The sequence below is a fragment of the Clinocottus analis genome, unplaced genomic scaffold (genome assembly GCF_023055335.1).
Source record: "Clinocottus analis isolate CAN_PGR_092001 unplaced genomic scaffold, fCliAna1.0.p SCAF_11, whole genome shotgun sequence".
Classification (NCBI taxonomy): Eukaryota; Metazoa; Chordata; class Actinopteri; order Perciformes; family Cottidae; genus Clinocottus; species Clinocottus analis.
The window spans coordinates 11,951,982-11,973,326 of record NW_027175832.1 but is presented as its reverse complement, the minus strand read 5'-3'; the positions used below and the strand labels follow the sequence as shown (position 1 = coordinate 11,973,326).

Below are 21,345 nucleotides of genomic sequence, written 5' to 3'. Positions count from 1 at the left end.
GACGTACAAAGTACTTTGCTACACGTCATGTATTAAAATATGGTCCAACTTTTATAAAATAATATCATGTTTTTTCTGTTTCTTTCAGGTGGTACGGTGAAACTTTGGCCCACAGCATTCCAAACACTTGGTGTTCTGACAGTGGACAAGTATAGAAATTCAGCCTTTATACGATCAAATGCTCTAAAACCAACTAACCTATGGCAATAAATCACACTCCTAAAGTATTTAGTCATTTCTGAATATCAGATGCAAGAAAGGGGAACTTGTGAAATACTTTTCTACCTCTAAACACTTTCTGCTGTCGAAGTCTGTTCTGAGGTTGGGTGCATGGGTGTTGTGCTGACGCCAGGCTGTTGTCATGGTGGACTGGTTTGTCTGAGCCTGAAGCTGGCGTAGCTTCCAAGTTTCATATAGCATGTTAGCCTATGGCTAGCCGTGTATGGTGACTGATCAGGCCATTATACTCTTCCCCTTCATCACCATCTCTGGCCCCCTTCAAGGGGGTATAAACTAGTTGATAGTGGTGCCCCCTTACCCCGTCATCTTTTCATTTCTCTTTTATTTAGTCATCTACCCCAACCCAAAATCATCAGCTTTTGCTTTCTTTCACTCTTGTCTGCAGTCATCACTTTCTAAGCACTACTAAGCTACTACTAAGCACCCTTTTGCTTTTTTCTAACTCTCTGGTAGTCTATGATCGCCACTTCTTTTCTTTGAATTCATCTCACATCTGTCCCACTTCAGCTTCTGTTACCCCAGCTCAATCCCTGCCGAATTTAGGCCTAATTTCGGCCAAGCCTCGCCCACCCTGACTTCTTGACAGTATAGCTGCTTGGCAGTTGTTTTGGTAGTTGTTTTTGGTTGCATGGAATCGGCTTAACCGTGGAGAGACCAGGCTACCACAAACTGATGGACTTTGACAAGCGAGGAGTAGGAGGAGGAGGAGGTGGAGGAGCTGGTGGTGGTGGAGGAGGAGGAGGTGGTGGAGGGAAGGCGGATACAGAGGAGGGGAAAAGGATGCCTGGGAAGACGGGGAGTCGATCGGGGCATGGTGGCCGGGGTGCCAGCTCCAACTCCGGGGTTCTGATGGTCGGCCCAAACTTCCGCGTTGGAAAGAAGATCGGCTGTGGGAACTTTGGAGAGCTGCGACTTGGAAAGAACCTGTATACCAATGAATACGTGGCTATCAAACTGGTAAAATTAAAAAAAAAAAAAAGAGTAATCCATATTTCCCTCATTAGGATTTGGAAGGGACAGAAAGCTGTTTCACCTTGTACTTAAACCATTATATTCACAACATTTTGGTTTGATTGCCCTGAAAAGATGTGTATTGTGAATTGTATATTATGAATTTAATTTCATCTATTGTGTAGGAAAATAATTATTCTAATTCAAACGTAATCCTCCTTTATAGGAGCCTATCAAGTCGCGGGCGCCACAGCTCCACCTAGAATATCGCTTCTACAAACAGCTGGGAAGTTCAGGTGGGGAGCACTGTTTCTTTGTCAGGTTTTTTACTCTGACAATCAGCATTTTAATTTCAAGCTTTGTATGTGATGAAATATTATATTGAATTTGGCTGTCCATAGCATCAACAGTAATACCAGCTTGCAAATAAGTATTTAAAATTTTTTTTTTTTTTTTAGCATAATCCTCAAAGAAGCGCCATGTTAGTCACTTCATTTTCTGCTTATTATCCCTGTTTTTTGCCTAATTTGCAATGCAGAATTGGGAATCGGGGAAGCCTCACCACACACACACACACACGCACGCACATGCACGTCAAAGAACATTTGAATATTTGTTTGAAACTGATTGGTGATCCTGTTTTGCTCTCATTTGTCTTTGTGAAGGTTGCTGTAGGCATGTAATGTAGCCCCGGTGCCAGTTATGTGGAGTAAGCACTGCACTGGTCTCAACCAGTTTGTCAACAACCAGTACAATAGAAGAAAATAGACTTGAAACCCACGAATTGCCTTCTGGTTGTGGTTAGAAAACCGGTCTTTACTGAGCCACGTAACGTGTGTGTCCACCTGGACTTTGAAGGTTAAGGTCACTTTGACCGCTCATCTGTACCATTCTTGTATGATCTCAAGGGCTTTGGGCAAATTTCTTCAAAGGTAGCAGAAACATCCACCTGGACACAAATTAACCGAGCAGATTTAGGTGATAATCACGTTTACCTAACAAAACTCTTGCTTGATAAAATGATTAAGTTATTATATTTTAGAAGTAAAATGCAACTTGACTGGTTTCTAGTTTTATCGTGGAAATTGAATTTAGGAGTCTCGCAGCCAAAGAAAATAAGCATACATCTGTATGTCTTGCCAGATGTCAACAGGGGAGGTACAGAATGCTGCGCTGGGTATTAACTTTAAATTATTTTGGGTATTCCACCGGCACCTCACCGATATCACTGATCAATGTATGGCGTTTATACGCAAATGTATTCTTACTGTTCTTTATTTGTTCATCCAGAGGGCGTACCGCAGGTGTTTTACTTTGGACCATGTGGTAAATACAATGCTATGGTTCTGGAGCTACTGGGACCAAGCTTAGAAGATTTGTTCGACCTCTGTGACCGGACCTTCTCTCTAAAAACTGTACTTATGATAGCCATACAACTGGTAAACACATAAAAACTATAATTTAAAAAAAAAAAAACACTTTAGTTTAGTGTTGGATTACTTGGCTCTGAATCTTTGTTCTGTCCTTTCCTTTAGATAACCCGTATGGAGTTTGTCCACACCAGAAGCCTGATCTATCGCGACGTGAAGCCTGAAAACTTCCTGGTGGGCCGACCTGGTTCCAAACGGCAACACACCATCCACATCATAGACTTTGGACTGGCGAAAGAATACATAGACCCAGAGACCAAGAAACACATCCCATACCGAGAACACAAGAGTCTGACTGGGACTGCGAGATATATGAGCATTAATACACATCTGGGGAAAGGTAAGCTGCCCTGTCATGCGCAGACATATACTGTGCAGTGTTTCCCATACCATTATATTAGGGGTGCGGGCCGCCCCTCTGAAGAAGCCCCCCTGTAATTTTCTCTATAGCGCCAGATCACAATACGTCATTTAAGGTAATTGTTCTTATAGAACAGGTCTACACCTTGTTCTGTTATTAAACAAACTAAACGGCTGTATTTTATTAATCGGATCGACACGACAGCTTGTCATTTCTGTCTCTATGTGGTCACGCGTAAACACTTCTCCTATCTTCTGCGTATCGCGCACGGTGGAGTTCCGTCCTGATGCGCAGAAACACGTGCGCTCACACAGGTGAGCGCTGAGCACCCAGCAGTGGGCAGAGAGCGTAGAAAAATATGTTGCGTGAAAAGCAGACAACTATATCTGTGTTTTAAACTCTCCCAGTTTCAAGATGGCAACAAGTAGCCCTCCTGCAAGGAGCACCAGAGCAGCTCTCTGAACCCGGAGCAGCTTTCCTGAACCTCAACCTGGAGCAGCTCTCCTGTTCCAAGTGAAACGAGCCAAAGTGCTCATGTCTTGTACCAACAATGAAATGCTGGCTTCACACATAACAAAGTACACGGACATAAAACTAAGTCATTAATAAATACATGGAGAAATGCCTGTACTTTCAGGCGAATGTTCGCGGTACGCCGTTAACGGGTTACGCCGCACATGCGCGACTTGACGATTTTTGGTGTTTTGCCAAAGCCAATTTCCGTTAAGTCTCACTGCAGTCACTAATACTGATACAACCTGATGCTCACATATCTGCACTCATTCTGTTTTGTTTTGCAATTTGCTTTTAGTTTTCCATAATGAGCTTTTTAGTAGTAAGTACATATTATTTATTTTTTGCACAGATATAACTTTATTTTCATTGTTCTAAGAGATTGCTTTTTTTCTTTTTTTAGGTCTGAAGGGGCAATCTGGTTTAATTGAAAGTTATTGTAATTTTCTTTATTCTGTTATTTATAAAAAGCACAGATGGAGTCACAAAATGATGTTATTTACAGAAAAAGTAATGCTTTGGTGTTTCTGTCATTCTCGGTGTCGTCGAGATACACACACAGCTTCAGCTTCTTTTTAAGCTGTTTTTACTGCTGAAACAATTTGTCATCCTGGTTATATCCTTCAAACACATAGAGTAGACTCTTCTGTTTGCTTCTCTCTGCAATTGCTTGGATGATAATCATTCAGGGAGAGCAGTTAGTGACAGTGTGGATTTTATAGTAGATTGGACAACTTGACTGTGTGGCAGTTGGGAGCGGGGCTCAACAAAGGGTCAATAGAAGGTAAAAAGACACAACGGGCGGCAACCTGCAGGTCTGAAAAGTGAAGCCAATGCGAAAGTGTCTAAAACTTCAGGGGGCGAGGCGACTTCTCTGGATGCAAAAAGTGTATTACCTCAGTAAACATTGTCAATATGAGTTTGTTGTTTCGAGTCTTCTTCAACACAGCATAATGTTCATTTAGTAAATGATTGCGGTCCAATCGGTGACGATAAGACCTTGAAGACTGGGTGCTGGATGTTGATAATATTAAAAGGAAAGACAAGGACAGGACTCTAATTTGACTTTTTAATTTTGTCTTACGGATGTGGATTCATGCTCAAGAAGGGCATTTTGCCCTAAAATTCAATTGAGAGTGGTGTTCTACCCTCTCCTTTTTTTTTCTTATCCTGACCCCAAGGGGACATCTTCAAATATTTTGTTTTGTCAGTCATTCATTCATGTGGTTCTGTGTTTCAGAGCAAAGCAGGCGGGATGACTTGGAAGCTTTGGGCCACATGTTCATGTACTTCCTGCGAGGCAGCCTACCCTGGCAGGGACTCAAGGTCAGGAGGCAGTTGATCAACAGTCCAGTGTGGTGTCAGTCCAGTCATCTTTCTTTGATTGGTCCTTTAATACTAATATGTTTAAATGTCCCTTTCTTCATCAGGCTGACACTCTGAAAGAGCGTTATCAGAAGATAGGAGACACAAAGAGAGACACGCCCATAGAGGTCCTCTGTGAAAGCTACCCAGGTTTGTGCACACACACACACACACACACACACACACACGCACACACACACACACACATCTACAAACAAAGTCAGACTTCCTGTACAGCGGTTGCATTTCTGATCAGGTTAGCAGATGTTGATCTCATCTTTTGTGTGTGTGTCTGTGTGTGGCTTTGGTGTCTGTGCGTCTGCAACAGAAGAGATGGCCACCTACCTGCGGTACGTTCGTCGGCTGGATTTCTTCGAGAAGCCAGATTACGACTATCTGAGGAAACTCTTCACGGACCTCTTTGACAGAAACGGATACATCTTTGACTACCAGTATGACTGGACTGGAAAGCCACTGGTGAGTGTGTGGTCTGAGCTGAACTTACAGCTGGGTTTAGGGAAAGGTCAGGGTTCAGAGGGCAGTTCAAACAGTGACGCATAATCACTTTGATGATCTATTGTGTAGTAGTCATAGGGTGCATCCCAAGTCTCTCATTTTAGACTTCCTTGTTTCAACCAGAGGTTGTTCCACCAAAACAGCCTTTTAACGACTGATCATTGGATCAGTTATTGATTGGATGCTGCAGCTGATAGGACGGATCTGATACATCTCAGCGTCATACCGGAGTGAAGACAGATTCAACTCTAAATTTCATTTGTATTTGTTTTCTGAACAACCCTCTAGTTGAGAATCTGTGTTACTTTAAAACACAAGGCCACAAACAACTTTTTTTATTTATTAGAAATATTTCTTTTAATGACATGTTATTTATCTTTTATTATGGATACAACTTTTTACATAATTTATTGTCCATTCAGAAATAATTTCCACTGTTGAAAAGACACTAAGCAAATTCTGGATAATTAAACAATGAATTCACAATCAAACACAACTAATGAGTTCATTGTATATTCATATTCTGTCAGTAGAAATGGAGACAGCAGTGTTTCCCAGCGGTTTACAGCTTCGGGGGTCCTCGACAACACCGGCAATGACACAAACACCAAAAGCATTGCTTTTTCTGTAAATAACATCATTTTGTGACTCCATCTGTGCTTTTATAAATAACAGAAAAAAGAAAATTATAATAACTTTCAATTAAACCAGATTGCCCCTTCAGACCAAAATAAAGAAAAAAAGCAATCTCTTAGAACAATGAAAATAAAGTTATATCTGTGCAAAAAATAAATAATATGTAGTTACTACTAAATAGCTCATTTTGGAAAACTAAAAGCAAATTGCAAAACAAAACAGAATGAGTGCAGATCATATGTGAGCATCAGGTTGTATCAGTATTAGTGACTGCAGTTAGCTGCTTTCTTCTACACATATTTTTAAAACAGGGTTGTAGACTTAATACGGCTCTCTCAGTTCATGCTCCATGATGAGATGAGATCTTTTTCCGGTTTTGAGAGACGGAACAGCAGAAAAGACGACTTGACAGAGACTTAATGGAAATTGGCTTTTGGCAAAACGCCAAAAATCGTCGAGTCGCGCATGTGCAGCGTAACCCGTTAACGGCGTACCGTGAACATTTGCCTGAAAGTACAGTCATTTCTCCATGTATTTATTAATGACTTAGTTTTATGTCCGTGTACTTTGTGATACGCAGAGGAGAGGAGAAGTGTTTACACTTTTATTTATTTATAATTACAGGGGAGCGAAGGGTTTCTTCAGGAGGCGGCCCGCCCCCCTAATATAATGGTATAGGAAACACTGCACAGTATATGTGTGCGCATGACAGAGCAGCTTACCTTTCCCCAGATGTGTATTGATGCTCATATATCTCGCAGTCCCAGTCAGACTCTTGTGTTCTCGGTATGGGATGTGTTTCTTGGTCTCTGGGTCTATGTATTCTTTCGCCAGTCCAAAGTCTATGATGTGGATGGTGTGTTGCTGTTTGGAACCAGGTCGGCCCACCAGGAGGTTTTTAGGCTTCACGTCTCGATAGATCAGGCTTCTGGTGTGGACAAACTCCATACGGGTTATCTAAGGGAAAGGACAGAACAAAGATTCAGAGCTAAGTAATCCAACACTAAACTAAAGTGTTTTTTTTAATTATAGTTCTTATGTGTTTACCAGTTGTATGGCTATCATAAGTACAGTTTTTAGAGAGAAGGTCCGGTCACAGAGGTCAAACAAATCTTCTAAGCTTGGTCCCAGTAGCTCCAGAACCATAGCAGTGTATTTACCACATAGTCCAAAGTAAAACACCTGCGGTACGACCTTTGGATGAACAAATAAAGGACAGTAAGAATACATTTGCATATAAACGCCATACATTGATCAGTGATATCGCTGAGGTGCCAGTGGAATACCCAAAATAATTCATAGTTAATACCCAGCGCAGCAACCTGTACCTCCCCTGTTGACATCTAGCAAGAAATACAGATGTATGCTTCTTTTCTTTGGCTGCTTCAATCTCCACCATAAAACTAGAAACCAGTCAAGTTGCATTTTACGTCAAAAATATTTAAAAAAAAGAAAAAAAATTGCAATCACTTAGAACAATAAAAATAAAGTTCTATCTGTACAAAAAATAAATAAGATGTAGTTACCTTAACGGTCGCGCACGTGAACGGCCGTACATGCGCGTAAACGGCCGCGCTAACGTGTTATTTTTGTCGCGTGCACGTTTGCGTGTGTGTGCGCGCGTGTGTGCAGGTCACTTTGGTTACAGACGTCAGGATTAACAGCTTCACTGGCGTTCACATTTTGAGGTTTCACAGATGGTTTTGTAGACACTCTGCAACCGAATAATATCAGGAGTTTCATCAACTGCGTCTGTGGATCAATGGTTTGTAACTCCGTCTTTGAAGCAGAGGGTCGGTGGTTCAAACCCCACTTGTGGTTAACTTTGATTTAAAGAAGAAGAAATTTTTTTTTTTTTTCTTCTGTCAGACTGGACACCCTGGCGGGCCGGGTCGTATGTTTGACACCCCTGATTTAGATGATGCAGTTTTCCTTTCAACTTTTCCAATTATACATTTAAATGACAAGGATTTTCAACAGTTCAATTAAAAGATTTTGAACTGTAACATTTTTCAGCAGGTATTTCGCCTTTTCTATATTTTAAGTAATTATTTGCTATTTATTTATATATTCATCTATTCTGCTATTTTCAGCTATATTAATATATTCAGCTATTTTCACATATATTCAGCTATTCTTTCATTGTCAAATATATTTACCTCTATTTAGCTAATTTAAGCTATGTTCCACTATGTTCAGCTAAATTCAGCTATTTCTTTCAAATATTTCAGCTATAAACTTCAGCTTTTTACATTCCAACGCATTTTCTGCAGGAAATGCTCTTTCTAGTTCAACTCATTCAACTATTTCTTCCGTACGTATTTTGGACATTATCTACTCCTTCATATTTTCAGCTAAAGAAAAAAGTTCAATTATTCAAATATTCAGCTACTTAAGGACACATACGGTATGACATTTTACATTTCTGACTTTTCAAATTATTAAGCTTTTCATGATTTCTTTATGATCTTTTTTATAATGGGACCCACTGGAGAAATCTTCAAAGCATCTTCAATTTCAAACGTTCACAGGTTCTTCATACGTTCAGCAAGAGACAATATTTAAAATTTAAAATGTTGTCAAAACCTTCAGCTATTATTCTACGCTTTTACATTTTTTCAATTTTTTCAATTTTTTCAATTATTCAGCTTTTTCTCAAAACAAAAATGAATGGTTTCCAATGAAGAACATCTTCAAATCCGCTTTCAACTATTCAACTTCAAAAGGTAAATTCTCTGCCAAGCCTTCAGCTAGAGACACCTTTTGACGTTTAAAATGTTGACAAAACGTTCAGCTATTCCTGTATTACTCAGCTTTCTTGATATCTTTTATAGCAGGGGTGTCCAAACGTTTTGCAAAGAGGGGCAAATTTGATAAAGTAAAGATGCCCGGGGACCAACAGTTCTTTCTGACATTTTTTTAAACCACAAATGTTACATAAAAATACACACTTTCACTGTCACAATTATCTTTATTTTTCAAATGACATTGTAACCAAACACAATATAATGTAACCAATTCTGCTTTTCATTCAGTCAGATAACAATGAACAAACTGTAGAGTATACCTTACGAGTTGTAGTATACCTATGAGTTAAATAACTTTGCCTCATGAACATTGTAAACAGGAGTTCAAAGTAATGCAAAGTGGTCTGTTTTTCCCATATCTTTTACAAGATCTTTTCAGAGGGGGGGGGGGGGGGGGTCGGTCGGTCAGTGGCCTCTTACTCTCTCCCGCCAATCACAGGGAAGCAGCGTGCTTGTTAGTAGGGTTGTGGCCTCTGATTGGTGGAGGCGGGTGGCTTTGGAGGAAGTGCCGTGTGCTGTTGTACGTGAGTGTGGAGGATGCTAGGTGAGTGTGGGGGATGCTACGTGAGCCTGCTAGCTGTTCCGCATTGAGTTACGGTTAGCAAAGAGCCCTGTTACGTGAACGTGAACATTGCTGCAATAAACCTGCGATTTAAGGAGACCAACGTAGTCATTACTGCGGACGTTACAGTAGTTTCATGTCATCAACAGCTTCACAAACAAACAAATACATCTGTTCTTCTGGTTTGCCCTTTAATGATTTTTAGGTCTAGTCGCTCCTCTGTGACGTTCATGTTGTCATCAACTCCTCTTTAAAAAAAAATCAGTAGTTGTGTCAGATGCATCCGCGCTTTCATCGCAGGCTAATGAGAAATAATTCAAAAGCCGCTCCCCTGTCTCCCAGTTGCTCCTGAATATCTGACGATATGTCCTCAACTCTCCGTGCACGGTGTTGCGTTCCAGGCACACTCATAAAATCTAGCTTCTTCTCGGGGCAAATGTTTTCCACCATTATCATGACACAGTTTTTCATAAACGTACCTTCATTAAAAGGTTTGCCATGTTTAACAATTAGCATGGCGACTACGTAGCTGGCTTTGGTGATGTTTTTATTTGACTCACTGGATCTCGGGAGGAATCGCTGTTGCGCTGCCAGGCAGCTTGGAGTTGCTTCACTTTTTCAGCGCGCTCATTCCCTGTTAGCTTGTCGTACGTTGTAGCTTGTTTAGACTCGTAGTGTCCCTCTACGTTGAAATGCGTAAACAAGGCAACCGCCTCTGTACAAATTAGACAAACACAATTGCCTCGATTTTCATTGACGTTTGTAATTCCCGCCGCTGCTGAAAGCGGAAGCCCTCACCGCCAACTTTTCTCTCTTTTTTTGCCGTTGAGAAAGATTCGCGGCACAGAAGCAGAGCCAAATGACATTAGAATGGTGCGGCCACCGTGTGGTGAAAGAAAGAATTACATCTTTAACGTTTTTTGATTTATTTATTCTGACAGAGCTGGCGGGACAATAAATAATACATTATAAAATCGAAGCTGCGGGCCGTGATTGGCCCGCGGGCCGGACTTTGGACACCCCTGTTTTATAGTGTTTTAACTGTCTGCGTTTTCGTTTTAAGTTTTTTCCGCAACTTTTCTGCCTTTATCATTAGTGTGAATTGCGCAGCTCAGAGCGGGTGACGTCATACTTAGACCAGAGAGGAGCTGGTGATACAAATATTTTAAACTTGCTCTCTACTCCAAACAGTTTACTCTTTGGGCATAATTTATAGCTCAAAACGTGGGGAATCTTGTCTTCTGCCGTAAACTGCGGTCGATAGGAATCTAACAAATTCAGACATGTTGAAGTCCGACTGAATGTGAGAGCAAATCCGTCCCCAGCAGCCGCTTTTTGGTCTGTGCATCTGCAGGCTGCATGTGCGTGAACGGTCGCGCACATCAACGGTCGCGCACATGAACGGCTGTGCACGCATGTGAACGCTCACTAACGTGAAACGGCTGCGCACGTTCGCACGCGTTTGCGTGTGTGAACGGGTGCGCACGCGCCATAACGGCCGCGCACGGCGCCGATAACGGCCGCGCTAACGTGTTATTATGGTCGCGTGTGCGTGCAGGTCACTTTGGTTACAGACGTCAGGGTTAACAGCTTCACTGACGTTCACATTCTGAGGTTTAACAGATGGTTTTGTAGACGCGCTGCAACCCAATAAGATCAGCAGTGTCATAAACTGTGCCTGTGGATCAATGGTTTGCAGCTCCGTCTTAAAAGCAGATGATCAGTGGTTCAATCCCCGCCTATGGCTAACTTTAAATTTAAAAAAAATAATAAACTTTTTCTTCCGTCAGACTAGACAGCCTGGCAGGCCGGGTCGTATGTTTGACACTCCTGATTTAGATGCAGTTTTCCTTTCAACTTTTCCAATTATACATTTAAAAGACAAGGATTTCCAACAGCTCAATTAAATGATTTTGGACTGTAACATTTTTCAGCAGGTATTTTGCCTTTTCTATATTTTCAGTAATGATTATTAGTAATTATCCGGAGGGGGGCCTTAAGGGGACTCTGGAGGGGGGCCTGAATGGGACTCGGAGGGGACGGCAGCGGCGCCACGGGACGGCTGCAGGACGTCAGCGGGGCCACGGGACGGCAGCGGGGTCACGGGACGGCAGCGGGGACATGGGGCGGCTGCAGGACTGCAGCGGGGTCTGGGGACGGCGGCAGTCGTATTTAATCATAAACTAGCCACAACGCTGTTACTGCTGCACCTGGGGGTGCTGGTGCTTCTACCCGCGGCCTCTCCTTGGCGCGGGTAGAGGTAGCTGCCGGCGCAGTTGTGCTGCAATGTCATGTCTGGACTGTGCAAGGTCAGTGTGGCGGTTTTGTTGACAGATTTGGACAACATGCATTTTTGTTGACCCGACGAGTTGTGCTTTCCCCTTGCTGTGTTGCCCCTCGTCGGGTGCATTACCCCCACTGAAGTGCGCCAAGATCGACTCTAGGTCGGCTTGGAAAGGCTTGCGTCAAAGGTGGCACACCGGCTCAGGTCGCATGCTTTAGAAAGTGGTTCTCAACCTTTTTTCAGTGATGTACCCTCTTTCAAATGTTTTTTCAGCCAAGTACCCTCTAACTAGCGCAAATCATTTTTGCGCTGTGCCATCAGTGTTGGATTTATTAAACTATCAACAATTAATGTTGCATTGAACCGAATGCATTCGCATTTACATTTTTAGTGATAAACTTTGTCAGTCTTGGTGGCAGGGTTTGTGATCAAGCTCTTCTCCAGGCTCAGATCCTCACAAGAGAGAAAATCCTCCACCTGAGGAAAGCAGGTAAAATCTCCCTCTGCAGACGACTTTCTCCACAGCTGTGCTTTCTTCAGGAAGCCCTAACTTGCCATACATGTTTAAGATGCTGGTCTCCTTGCCCTGCAGACACATTCAGTTCCTTCAGTTTGCTGAATATATCTGACATCCTGTCTGTGTCCTGGAACAAGGTGGAATGGGGAGAGATGTTCTGGATCAGAAAGGTGTATACTTCAGATTGTAATTTCATCAGTTGAGTATTCTCCCTCGAGAGAGAGCCAGCGCACTGCGTGCTGTGTTGTGTGTTCAGCTCCCATGTTTTCACAGAGGCAGTGAAACACGCGTGCACTGCGTGGTCTTGACTTCATGAAGTTGATCACTTTGACGCTGTCGTTCAAAAAGTCATGTAACACAGGGCTCATTTTTTTGCAGGCCAGTGCTTGCCTGTGTGTGACATAGTGAGTCCACTTCACGTCGGGTTTTCTTCGTTAAGGTGCGCTATGAGTCCTCTGGCGCTGCCCGTTATTGAGACCGCTACGTCCAGCGCCGCCGTTCCCATAAGGCCCACTACGCGCTGTGCACTAGAGGGGGCACTAAAAATATGCAACAAAAAATCATTATAGTTATAATAATATTTTTTTAGAATAGAAATATTAGGCATTAGGCATGTGTATATCACAAAACAGGCAGAACAAGAGATATATTTAATTGCTCAAAAAAAGTTACGATGGTGCCCCCCCTACCTCTAAAACAAATACACATTCAACTTCCCAAGCTCACCGTGGGTGCCCTTCTCAGTGGCGAACTTTGATAGTAAGCTTAAAAAAACAGGAGTCAGGGTCAGAAAAAAAGGAAAAGAAAGAAACTGCGAGATGATGCCCGTGCATGTCTTTCAGGTAAGTCCATGCTTAGTCATTGTTAAATACGGGAAATGTGCGCTGCTAATTTAATGGTTAGCCTATGCATACACCTGGAACTAGCTGACGTTATTGCTCATGTTAGCAGGGCTCTTGAGTTTTGAAGACAGGCAGGAGCAACATAAAAAAAACAGCGAAAACCATTGATCCACAGTCGCAATTGATGTGAGCACTGATATTATTGTGTTGGAAGTCGTTAAAAATGGATTACGTCATGAAAGTGGTGTCACAAAGTGAGGGAATCTGCAAAAGGGAGCATAGGCAGATAAACAGTGGGCTGATGTCTGAATTGTTAGTCTTTATGGTTCTAGTAAATTGTTGAAATACCTTAAAATAGGGTTTATCATCCAAAAACCTTCACCAATGATTCAAACATAGAGAAATATTCTCGTTATTTATGCGTTTTTATGCTGTGATTTTACTGGTCCGCCCCACTTAAGATCAAAATGGGCAGCATGTGGCCAATTCACTAAAATGAGTTTGACACCCCTGGTCTAAGTGGTCTTGCTGTCATCCACATCAATGGTGAAGTAGCTCAGAAGCTGTCATATGATGACCTAATTAGTGATTTTGCAGTAAAGAAATGCAAATGTGTGCCTCGATAGAGCCTCCCAAAACTGGCACGATGAAGGAGTTATGCCGAGGGCACCAAAATGACTAGCAGCGGCACTGACTACGTCCGTGCCGACGCTGCTGCAGGCGGTACAGCTAGTCATCTGAAAACTCACGGCATTTTGCCGGATCTGGTTTGGCCCTTGTCCCTCCGTACGCTCCAACCATGGCTTCATTGTGTGAGTTTTACGGCGGCAGTGATAGACAGACGGGTAATGACAGGTAGCGTGTTCCAGGTTCAATCAAACCATCCTGATATGGGGAAGACTCTGGGTTTTTAGGATAATTAAATTAAATAACTTACTTCTTATAAAACTCAGTTTATGAACTTGCACTTGTGTTTTAATGAATATTTATTAAATAACTATTGCTAAAGGATTTTTGTATGGATGCTAATTTTAAATAGATTTAAAAAAATCTCACGTACCCCCTGAGTGCCTTTACATAACCTCAGTGGTACGCTTACCCCCATTTGAGAACCACCGCTTTAGAGAGCCCGTGCCCGGACCTCGCCGCTTCCCAGGGCCGTGGATTATGTGCTTGCCTTGATTTCTCTCCAAGCCGGGGAGGGACACAGCCAATGTTCTCACTAATTAGGGTCCGAGCGACTGAAGTAGCCTATAACTGCTGGAGCATGGCCCGCCAAGAGTAGCCCAAACAGCGCCGGCCCAAGCTCATTTAGCGCTCTGTACTAGGCGAGCTTAACTCCTGGCGCCTGGAGGACAGCGGGGGTGAGGTGCTAACGGAGGCAGAGCGCTAGCAAAGGTACAGAGCGCGAGCCGACGTACAGAGAAACGTGTCGAGAAACGGGGCGCTAATTGGCCAAGAAGACTTGACATGTCACATCAAAGATTTTCTATTGTGCAGATAGCTCACTCCTATCTCAAAAACACTACCGCAATTTTTTAAAATATTTTTAACCTCTGAAAAAAAAAAATCATTAATACGGTCTGAAAAATCTATTGCGCAGACACTTTGACTGGCCTGCGCGGCCGCACACACCAAATGGTCGCATTTTGCGCCTAGAATTAGACAAATTCTAGGCGATTGTTAAATTGTTGATCTACTTGCGCATGCGCGACGAGTAAATTTGTAAACTGCTCAGCTCTCTCTCTCATGCTGTCTGCATGCAAGGAGTGCATGGAGACAAAGCTCAAAGGGGCGGGGCTTAAGAACCAGGGTGCGGAGCAGGCAACTGGCTCACAGCCAGTGATCAGGGGAGACATGACCTAAGTTAAGGAGCTCTTGCCGACCGTCCTCTGCTTGGAGAAAAAAAAAGACTCCAGGAGTGTAATCTGGATAAACTTTAGATACAGTGCAGACTGTGAGGAAAAGCCCACTGACACGATACACCCGTCTATAAAACATGCTTTAAAGCAACACAGACAAAAAGAGGTAACACGTCAAACATGGCCAAACGCCTTTTAAGCAGACAGTCCAAATTTTGTAACAAGTTCAGCAAACGACAGGTAAGCAAATGTGATTATAAATATGAAATACCCCAAGCTTATACAGCCACGAGTAGCATTAGCCTAGTTTGACCACAAGCATTTATGATCATGAGATAAGAATGCACACAAAAGTGTACTAAATGAAACACAATTAATGCAAAGTGGTGACATGCTGTTGGAGTCTGAGGGTGGATCTTGAGCCACATAGTTCAAGATTATAAAGTGCAATTTTCAATAAAGGGGAGAAATTACCCCTTAATTATGTGTCAATCTTCAATGTACCCATATAATAGCTTTAGGTTTTTTTCACCTCAGACACACATCTGTAAAATTAGTAGTAGTAGTAGTATGGAGTATTATTGTCTACAATTGCTCATACTTATGGAAATAACTATATAGTCATGCGGACAATAGACCTACATAGCCGTGTATGATCAATGCTATGATAGCACCATGTAGTTTTCATGAATATCTGGCTGTATGCTAATACGAATATTAATGCCATTTGTCAAGTTTTCAAAAAGCTGGGCAGAAACAAGCTGGTCAAAAAGGGAACCATACATTATTTACTACTATCATAGATAAATATACCAGTATCGTATCGAATTCTAGTATCGTATCGTAAGTATCAGTATCGTGATATTAATGGCAGGTATCGTATCAAAGTCATAATTTTGGTATCGTGACAACCCTAATATGTATGTATGTTAACTTGCTGTTGCTCCAGAGTGCTCTTCTATTGTTCTGATAACACTACTTTAAAATAAAAGCATGCAATACACTGTTTTTTACTTCATTATTGAATTTGGAGCATCATGTGATTAATTGCGATTAACCAGTTAGTTTTTTTCAACTTTGAGTCTAGGCTGGGCAAAGTTGAAAAAAATTAATTGCGATTAATCGCATGATTTTTCTGCGATTAATCGCATTGTGCGCCAAATTCAACAATGAAGTAAAAAACTAGTGTATTGCAGCTTTTATTTTAAAGTAATGTTACCAGAACAATATAACAGCACTCTGGAGCAACAACAAGTTAACATACATACATATATAGTTTATATATATATACATACATATATATATATATATATATATATATATATATATATATATATATATATATATATATATATATTTGAACAGGTACTGTTAAGTAGTAAAGGCCCCGGTGACCGCTTGTGAAGCTTTGAGATGCGAATCACTCGCACGGTGCTCGTTAAGGACAGAAACGACAGAACAAAACGTGCTTTCGCATCTGGCTAAAGTCAGCAAATAGTCCGGTAATGCTACGGAAGCCCGAGGGCGGAAGTAAGTTATCGCCTTCAAAATAAAAGCCCCAAATTTTTTATTTATTTTTTTAAATAAAAAAATGCAGTTAACGCATGATCAAATAATTAATGCCATTAATTGATTGAAAAGTTAACAATTGTCTTTATTAGTATTAGTACACTGATGATAACTGTATTTATTAGTACAGTGATAACTGTGTATTTATTTGTATTAGTACACTGATGATAACTGTCTTTATTAGTACAGTGATAACTGTATATTTATTAGTATTAGTACACTGATGATAACTGGGTCTTTATTAGTAGATTGATACTTTTGTCTTTATTAGTATTAGCACAGTGATAACTGTCTTTATTAGCATCAGTACACTGATGATAACTATCTTTATTAGGACAGTTATAACTGTGTCTTTATTAGTATTAGAAAACTGCTGATAACTGTCTTTCTTAGTATTAGTACAGTGATGATAAAAGTGTATTTATTAGTACACTAATAATAACTGTGTGTTTATTAGTATTAATACAGTGATACATTTTTCTAAAAACACATTTCTTCATTTTCCTCAATCCTCGCGTGGTTGACTTGCGTCACTCCCTACACCGCAGGTGGGAGAGACAAAACTTTACGAGATTTGCAGTCAAATTATTATTGTCTCTTATCTCCAAAAAGACACTTCCTCGTCCTTCTTTAAGCTTCTTTAAAAACTGTAATCTGAATAGACTCACAACGGTAAGGTTTGAACTTTGAGTGGTACATTGAACATCCTCGCCCTCATGCCTCGAGGTTCATTTTTAATGGCTAAATGTACAGGGTTTCTATTGTACAGCAACATTATCCATAAGATCGATAATAGTGAGTCCACATAAAGAAACGTCTTGCATTCAAATGTGCATATCCTTATTCTGATGCTATGTTGGCCCAACTTTCTGTGTGTTTAGCCCACTCCTATAGGTCCGGTGGCCAGTGAGACTCCACTTCAGACGAGCAACCGAGAGAAAGCACCACAGACCAAAAACCAGGTACACGCACTCAAACCAATGTGAAAATTCCAAATCAATATAATTGCATATTTTACAGTATGGTGTTCTGGTGATAACCCCATCTTCTACATTCACAAACACAAATGCACATCAGTACAGTCTTTCAAAAGTTGCTATGGGTCTTAACATCCCCCAAAAATGTGGTTTGAGGCACGTGAGGTTGAGGAATCACAGAAAGCAGACCACCTCCTTCCCCTTTTGCATGGGGCTTTCACTCGTGCACAGCCTCCTGTGTACTTCACTATAATGCACACTTGAGTGCTCTCCCGCCTGTTACTCCTCCACCAAATACTGACTCTGAACTCACAATTTCTTTTCTCTTTCCTCATTATTTTCTCTGCTCCTTGCCCCACCACTCCTCTTTCCATCGGCCCTGTCTTCTCACGTCACCCTCACCTTACTACTGCTTCCTCCGTTTTCTCTTTTGCACCCTATCTCTGTCACTTTCCATGGCGTGCCTCCTCTTCCATCTTATCTGTCCTTTTCATCTTTTCCCTTCCACCACCACTTCCTCCTCCTCCCTCACTTCTCGTTCCTCCTGCGATCGGCTTCCTGTCTCCTCTAGTCTCCAGAGGGGAAAGGCAGTGAGTCGCAGCCCACTCCAGTGACCAATCGAGAGCTGCTGGGCTCCCATCTCACTGCTGATAGGCTGGGCGGGTCCGTCCAGGTACTGAGAGGAAGGGTTAGCTCTGCTGGCTTCTTGTCTGTCTGCCTACCTGTCTTTCTGTTTGCCTGCATGACCTTCTCCGAGACGGAGCAGGGCCAACCTCTTGTCTGTTTCCTCACAACTTCAATAATCGCGTCCCAGGGGACTATTGTAATAGAGATTCTAAATGAATGCATCCCCCCTCTCGATAGTTTGTGCACTTCTTTTCAAACTAGCACCCTCATTGTCACATTAAAATAATGGAGACTCTGCCAGGGACCGAAGGTTGTGTCCTGGCTTCTGTATGGACAGAACAGAAAGTTTAGAGACTATATGATGTAGGCTGACTGGTGACGAGGTAGAAGAGGTTGGCTTTCACACTGTTGGTATCAACATCTGGAATAAACAATAGGCAATTAGCGGAAGTTAAGTTGATAGTTATTGCTGAGATCATGTGAGTTGGTGTATACTCTGTGTGTGACTTAGGAGTTTGATGACGAAACGTTCAGCTTGCGTTTGACCTTCTGTTCTGTTATGTCCAGGTCTCCAAATGTAGATTAACATTCTTGACATTATTTGATTCTATGGTTTTCAACGAGCTGTGATCTGGTATATTATCAAACCACAGTGCAGATGGAAATGTGGTGTTACAGAGTTCATGTTTTTTGAGAATTTTCACGTGACATCATCTATGTCTAAACACGAATGGTGCAACGGGTCCTAAAACTTCACAGATTCACAGATCAGCAAAAGAGAATAAAGAGAACAAATAGAAATTTTAGATCCTTGATCACATTTGCCAATAATACTAATTGCATCAACTAAATTCTTTTACTTTGTTGAAGGCATCTATGGTATTTTTTCTTCATAGAAACACATAATTCGAATGATAAGGAAATATAAGACTGTATTTTTATGGATCAAAACAAATCTTGTTGTAGTCTAGTATAAATAATCTTCTTAGAGCTAGTGTAAACGGCTCATAATTCATCTCTATTTATGTTGTTGTTGAAAACATCTCCTCCTAATGCTGATGTTACTAGCAACTGTAGATTTTCATAGTAACATCATAGCCTTGTTCTGATCACATAATTTTATTGAATCTTGGATGGATAAATATAGTTAGTAAAACTATATTTCAAACCATGATCGTTAACATTGTACTGTGTAATTAATCCTTGTTTCACATACTGTAAGTTTGGGATCATTATGGATCAGGGATCCATATGGGTCTGTTCCACAATGACTAAACATATTGGGATTCAGTGCATTCTGAGGCACTAGTAGTTTTTCTGTCAGCTGACGTTGGCTGCACTTTAAGCTTCTGCAGTATTGGCAGGGAGTGGAGAAGCCAGATATTTTAGCAAAGTCGATTTAAAAAAAGTAAAACATATTTGTGAATATCAGGCGCACTGAAGAGAAGACTACTTTAAAAGCATGCTTGTGATGTCAGAACGGCTGCTGTTAAGAGTGGAAACATTTCAAGGACACAAAGTCGTCAATGCTTTTTGTTATAAGTCATAAAGCAGATGTGTTGCTTTTCTTTTTTTCATTGGCAGCACGATTAATGTTGACATTGCCTGTGTCTGTGGAGGTGTGATGCTTCCCTGGAGGCCACAACTCTTATTTAATTTATTTCAATGTATTTTGTATAGCCCAAAATCTAAAATGACAAATTAGCTTCAGATGGCTTTATAATCTGTATGGACTGTTCAGACTACGTCCACGTTAAGCCGGCTACATTTCCTTTTGTGAGGGGGGAGAGCAGGACACAGGTGGACGTCCGACCAGCTGAGACTAAAGTGAAGAACAACATGACTTTGAGCTGCTTTTCTATTGTTTTGGTATTACAGTGTTGAAAAAAAAATGCTGCAAATACGGACCCGAAAAGCATGTGGAAGCATGTTGTTTTTACTTACGAACAACAATTTTAAAGTACATAGGAATCTATGCACTGCACTGATCCATTTCTCCTCCATTTGTCATCCGCAGGTGATGAGTTCCACCAATGGGGAGCTGAATACAGACGACCCCACTGCAGGACACTCCAATGCACCAATCACAGCCAATGCAGAGGTGGAGGTGGCTGATGATACCAAGTAAGGACACACACACGCACACCCACACACACACATACACACGAGGTGGATCGACTATGGCTTAGTAGAAAAGCGGGTCGATCCCTGGCTCTGCTAGTCCATATCAATGAGTCCTTGACCCTTAGTTGCTCCCGTAGCTGTTCCTATGGTGTATGAATGATAGTTAGTCCCGATGGGCAGGAGGCCCCCTGCATGGTAGCTCATCAGTGTATAAATGGCTGTGCACGGTTTAAAGAATGTGTCCAAAAGTCCCAGGTGGTGGTGAGGAAAGAAGTACCAGAATCAATAAGTTATGATAAAAATATTTAATACAAAGAGATGATGACATTCGACAGATACAATACTTGATCAAGGCTTTCCAATTCTCCACTGCACGCAGTTAACTGTTTCTCAACGTCATCGAAGAAAAAAGACCGAGCCGAGCTCTGTTTTCAGTTTTAACACTCATTCACTTGGCTTAAGGCCATCATTGGTTCAAATTTATGTCATGCACATACACACAAGGTGAAATAAAAGGGCGAAATACACCCTTTCAACCACCCCTGCGGCTTGCCACGCAGTTGGATCGACGGACTCGTTTTGGTTTTTAGTTGTCCCTTTTCTATATGACAGAACAGTAGGTGGCGCAACAACTGTTTAGAGTCGTCCTGCACACCGATGTTCATCTATATCTCCCTCCAGGAATTTACCGCCATCTGCGTCAGGTCGACGGCGTAGGTACGCCGTCGACCTGACGCACAAGCATAAACTAGGCTTAAGAGTCACACAGGGGCGGAGTCTCTCTTTGGCGAAGGCTTTGAAGATGGCTCCATAACAATCCTGTTTTCCTGAAGTCCTCACTCCGCCCTTCTGTGTTTGCTAACAACGTATTTGACCTAGAGGGAATTTGTTATTCAGTTCTACAGGTTACAGTGCTATAAGAATTATACATCCATAGCTACGGTCATCCTCCAGAAACCCCACGCATGTAAAGTCTCCCCATTTCTGCAGCACTTCAAATGCAAATCAAATCCGTCTCCTGTCCTAATAAGAACAGGGGAAGACTCCCCAGACCACTTTATTCCTAAAACCAAATGCTCTCCTGTAGACACTCAACCCCTGATCTGTGTGTAAATGACCTCTTTACTATCCAGACTCCATGTGACATGATCAACACTACTTT

The 21,345-nt window shown here is 41.7% G+C and overlaps 1 protein-coding gene across 7 annotated transcripts in view; it reads left to right on the top strand.

Moving 5' to 3' along the window:
- Window positions 1–21,345, top strand: part of LOC137802214 (casein kinase I-like) — a 47,549-nt gene that overhangs the window by 18,707 nt on the left and 7,497 nt on the right. For 4 of the 7 annotated variants that reach the window (XM_068599933.1, XM_068599914.1, XM_068599905.1 and 1 more), the window contains 10 exons: window positions 89–1,197; window positions 1,418–1,487; window positions 2,482–2,630; window positions 2,727–2,961; window positions 4,736–4,821; window positions 4,926–5,010; window positions 5,189–5,337; window positions 17,337–17,417; window positions 18,004–18,105; window positions 20,077–20,183. In XM_068599933.1, coding sequence (XP_068456034.1) covers window positions 913–1,197; window positions 1,418–1,487; window positions 2,482–2,630; window positions 2,727–2,961; window positions 4,736–4,821; window positions 4,926–5,010; window positions 5,189–5,337; window positions 17,337–17,417; window positions 18,004–18,105; window positions 20,077–20,183 — 1,349 coding nt within the window. In that variant the 5' untranslated portion in view covers window positions 89–912. Of the gene's footprint in view, window positions 1–88; window positions 1,198–1,417; window positions 1,488–2,481; window positions 2,631–2,726; window positions 2,962–4,735; window positions 4,822–4,925; window positions 5,011–5,188; window positions 5,338–17,336; window positions 17,418–18,003; window positions 18,106–20,076; window positions 20,184–21,345 lie in introns of those variants that run through there. The other 3 variants (XM_068599943.1, XM_068599962.1, XM_068599953.1) reach the window with 3 other exon arrangements.